General features: G+C 36.7%; 1 protein-coding gene across 1 annotated transcript; it reads right to left on the minus strand.

Moving 5' to 3' along the window:
• Window positions 1-1,719: 1,719 nt before the first annotated feature.
• On the minus strand, window positions 1,720-4,884 carry LOC131027246 (LRR receptor-like serine/threonine-protein kinase EFR). Its single transcript, XM_057957264.1, has 2 exons — window positions 2,277-4,884; window positions 1,720-2,168 (listed from the first exon to the last, which is right to left on the minus strand). Exons 1-2 carry the CDS (start codon window positions 4,882-4,884, stop codon window positions 1,720-1,722), a joined length of 3,057 nt encoding a protein of 1,018 aa, XP_057813247.1.
• Between the last annotated feature and the right edge of the window lie 365 nt (window positions 4,885-5,249).

Raw genomic sequence — 5,249 nt, forward strand, 5'->3', positions numbered from 1 at the left:
ATTTACAAAATCTTCTTAACAATTGCTCTTGCAATCTACAATTCATTATAACATTGCCGATATATAGAATATTTCTAAATTAGAATCAGCATTCAACATAGAAAAACCTCTTTAATTCCATTAAAGTAATTAAGAACATATCCACATGATCTCCATAATTGCATTAATGAAATCATCTAACTTTCTTAAAATAAAAACTGTTTTTCTAAATATAAGATTAAATTAGAAATTTCCATTATTTCTTTTAACTATCATTGACCAAAAATTGTTGTCTTTATCCAACATTAAAGCATCATATGAAAAGCATGCTTATCAATTTGCACTTGCTTGAAAAGCTCTGAGGACGCTGGCAAACGTTGTCGAATCAGGAATCGTGGTATTCCGGAATCCGGATTACCAAATTTCTTTTAATCATTTGATCAAACAGTGCACACGCTTGGTTTGTGCATTATCCACGGGCATTTTGTCAGACGGTTCACGCGGAATGGATATGGTTTTAATTCATCCATGGGATGATATCTCTTTGAGGAATTCTGCTAAACACTTCAGATGCATTTTCTAAACGTCTGTCTCTTGCATGGGTACGCTATGCCTTGTTTACGCTTTGACATAGATGAGATTACATTATTTACGGCATTTAGTCAAACAGTTGCTATGCCTTGTTTACGCTTCGACATTTTGCAGGTATTTGTAAATGCAGCAGCCGATTACAATTGCTTGCAAGTTTTTAGAGTCTTTTCACAAATCCATTTTCTCTGTCTGTAATTCCTCATTTCTCAGGAATCTCTACGAGCAGAGAGGATGCGGGCAAAGGTTGTGGAATTCGGAATTATTTCAACTAATTGCATTTGCTTGATAGTTTCTAAAGTCCATTCAAAAAAATATATTCTATGCACAAATTGCAATCATTTTTTTCCATGAGATGACACCTCTTTGAAGTATTCTGTCAAACAATTCACGCTACGCTCTGTCACAATCGTCATGATATTATATTTCTTAGCAAACAGTGTTGAATCTGGCTTTACACCTGTACATTGCATTTTCTTGAAAGCCTCTCAAGCCTTTTTAACATGTCCATTGCGTTGTGTAGACTTTCAGATTTTGCATGCATGTTAATCAAAGTGTTGGAAAAGCTAAAAGCTTGTTCTATAGTGCTGCTCGAGGAAGATGAAATGAGAAAGACTATATACATCATCATAGCTTTGGACGTGGATGGAAATCTGTGTTGGGTTTTAGGTACAGAGCTAAGTCATATACGAAGTTACTGGGGTTGTAGAAGGTTATAAATGTGTAAATATTATAAAAAAAATGTGCATGTTGTGCAGATATTTAATGAGATGGAATGCTTAGAAGGTTTCTTTTAGTATTGTAAAAATTCTGTCTATGGAAAACTTCAAGTCATATCTAACATAATCGAAAGCATGGACAAGTAGAATAAATTGTTTGACAAGCTTTCTCCAAGGAAAAACTTTAAGGTCTAAATATAAAATAGTACAACTATCAGAGTAATAATTCACAAAAAAAAAAAATAGAGCTAGATGTGGATGTAGGCAATATTTTGTAGATTTATTAGAATTGGTATTTCTTGAATTTGTTAACTGACAAGTTTTAAGAAGAAATATATATTTCTAATTTTATTTTATATTTCAATGACATCATGTTTGGTCCTTGTTGATGTAATTTTTCCTACAAATCAAATTCATTAATACAATTATGCAGTTATGATGTAGAAGCATAACTTCCATCAATATCAAAATTGGTATTTCTTTGGTTTCTATTACTTTCAATCAAGGAAGAGATATCTATTGGCAATTGAAAATCTCTATGAATACCAAGAAACATGCCTCTAATCTTATCTAATCTCTCGACTATCTCTATCATATTTGGTCGATGTTGAGGCAATTCCCTCGTGCAAACCAAACCCACTTCCAAAATTTGAGTGAGGCATGACAAAAGTAGTGATGATTCTAATTCATCAGTATCTCCAAGGAATTTAATATCCACTACATCTAAAACTTTATTTGGAAAATTTGCAGCTACCCATTCTTGCAGATTCACTCTTACAAACATTTCATCTGTTGGTCTTCTCCTTGTTAACAATTCCAACAATAAAATTCCATAGCTGTACACATCTCCTTTTGTAGAAATATTACAACCCAATCCATACTCTGTAAAATAATACAGTGGTTAATGATTATCAATACATTTTAAACATTTAAGTGATGTAGGAAAGCATACCAACATTGATACAAATTTTAATAGTGCAAAAATAATACCTGGAGCAATGTAGCCAATAGATCCTCTGAGTACACCTGTAGAAGTCAATGAATCCGTGGAATTCCCAACGATTAGTTTGGCGATGCCAAAATCTGCAATCTTTGGAGACATGTCATCCCCTAATAGCACATTACTAGGTTTTAGGTCACAATGGATCACTTGTACGAAACAATGATGATGTAGATATACTAGTCCTTGTGCTATCTCCAATGCTATCTTTAATCGATCATTCAAATCTAAATTGCATTGAGCTCCTTCTTGAAGATATAGCCATCTCTCCAAACTTCCATTTGACATAAATGGAAGAACCAAAGCTTTAAAATCAAGATTAGAACAAGCTGAAATAATTTTAATCACATTGCGGTGCCTAGCTCTTTTTAATACATTACATTCTTTGATAAAACTCTGGTGAACATTTTGATCTTGCAAATTCAGAACTTTAACAGCAACATTTCTTCCACTGCTTAGAATCCCTTTATAAACTGATCCAAAACAACCAATTCCCAACATGTTTGTCTCACTAAATCCATCAGTTGCATCTACAAGTTCTTCATATGAAATTTTTTGAGGCCATATTTTGAGAGCAGGGGTACTGGAACGTCTGCATTTATACGAAAATGCTACCAATAGAAGAGACATGATCAAAATTGCAATGCCCACTACAATAGGAATTATTACCCTTATGGAGACGGATGACTGTTTGTGTTTGGAATGAGAGCATGGCAGCAAGTGTATCCATGTTCCACAAAGGCCAAGATTTCCCATAACTGCTGAAACATCCATTACTGCAAAAATTCCTCCCTTTGGGACCTCTCCAGTCAAACTGTTTGAAGAGAGATTGAGATGCCGGAGCATTTTCATGTCTTTGAAAGCCACTGGTATTCTTCCTGTCAAATTGTTGCTGGAAAAATCCATGTCCTGAAGATTTTTCATTTCTGCTAGTGATGTCGGAATTGGGCCTGTGAATGTATTCCAAGACAGATTAAGGTATTCCAGTGCTTTGCAGTTTTTCAGTGCGATTGGAATGACACCTGAGAAATGATTAGAAGATACATCTATAGCAAGGACCATTTCCATTTTACTCATTTCCAACAAAGAACCCTCTAATAAATTGCTAGACACGTTGAAATAGAAAATGAGATTTTGGAGACCAGCAACTTCTGGCGGTATCTTGCCTGTAAATTTATTGTAAGACAAATCCAGCAGCTCCAGATTTTGGCATCTTGGAAGACTGGCAGGTATTTCTCCTGACAATTGGTTGTCATGAAGATAAATCTGTCTTAGTTGGGGAAGGCTGCCAAGAGTATCTGGAATTTTCCCTGATAACGTGTTACAACATATTGACAACAGCCCCAGCCTTTTTGCTTGACCAAAACTTTCTGGAATTACTCCATGTAAATTATTGTTGTCTAAACACAATCTTTCAAGAATGGGAAGTGCACTCAATGAAGATGGGATGGTGCCACTGAAAAGGTTTGCACGTAAATCTAGCGCTGTTATGCTTGTCAGGTTACCAATCTCATCTGGTATGCTTCCCGCGATTTCATTGTAGGGCAAAAGGAAATATGAGAGACCACTTGGGAGGAGGCCAACTGAAGAAGTTAAAATGCCAGTGAAATGATTTTCAGACAAATCTATATGATATAAGTTGGAGCAATTACTCAAGGCTGTTAGAAATAACAAACCGCTGCTTCCACTCACAAGTTGATTGCTCCATAAATTAAGCCATTCAAGCTGGAGCAATCTGCCAAACTCCAAGGGCACCGTACCGGTCAGATTGTTGAACGCAAGTTGAAGCTTTTGAAGAAGAGAACAATTAGAAAGAGAACTAGGAATTTCTCCCGTGAATTGATTTGTAAATAGGTGCAATTGTTGCAACTCTGATAGTTTGCCAAACTCCCAGGAAATGTGGCCAGTTAAGAGGTTATGACCCACTCTTAATGTTTTTAGAAGAGTGCAATTCAAAAGGGCCGTGGGAATTGGTCCTGTCAAGTAATTGAAGTCCAGATCAAGCCATCTGAGTTTACTGAGCATACCCAATTCCCCGGGAATACCACCATAGAGACTATTGTAGCTCAATATCAACTCATTTATTGAGGAGAGGTTACCTAGGGATAATGGGAGTGTGCCTGTAAGGTTGTTATTTCCTACCCAAAGGGTTTCTAAGCGTTGAAGAAGACCAAGCTCGAAAGGAATGGGGCCGCTCAGATTATTATAAGAGAAACTGATATCTTGCAAAGACCGACAGCCTGCCAGAGAAGACGGGATAGAGGACTCCAATCTATTGCGAGATAGAAGAAGCCTTCTCAAACGAAAAAGTTTTCCGATCTGATGTGGAATATGGTCCTGCAGGCTGTTATTAGAGAGATCAAGCACTCTAAGGAAGGAAAGATTTCCCAGTAAGGGAGAGATAGGGCCAAGTAATCCCTTACCTGTGAGATTCAAGGACACCACACGCTGTCGACGAGAAGAACATGCAACACCAATCCAATTACAGAAGGTGTGATTGGGAGACCAATCGTACAAGGAATTATATGGATCCAAAAGGAGAGAAGCCTTGAAACCAATCAGGGCTTGTTGATCAGAATAATTAGAAGACTTTGCCATATGAGCAGGCAGTGCAGAGAGGAAGAGTAGCAGGGGGAGTATCATCATCTTCATTCTTAGCTTGCTTTGCACCTAAAGCCCAAATGAAATACGCTGTGATTAGCATCGCTTTTAAATTTGTCAATACCCTTCATATAGCGTGTGCGGGTAAGAAGTTTGAATTAAGCCGCCCAGTTTGAAGGTCTTATTTCTGCTAATTTCTTACTGCTAGCTCAACTTTGACTATGCGGCAAAAGGAATTTTGGGATCATCATTCACTAGTTGCACAACAAGAAATCATCAAGGTCTCTTGGTGGGAATAATGGTAAAAATACTATAATATCCCAAGCCAACACACTTAGGATAATTTTTTTCAAACAACAATA

Source organism: Cryptomeria japonica, chromosome 4 (genome assembly GCF_030272615.1).
Source record: "Cryptomeria japonica chromosome 4, Sugi_1.0, whole genome shotgun sequence".
NCBI classification, from domain to species: Eukaryota; Viridiplantae; Streptophyta; class Pinopsida; order Cupressales; family Cupressaceae; genus Cryptomeria; species Cryptomeria japonica.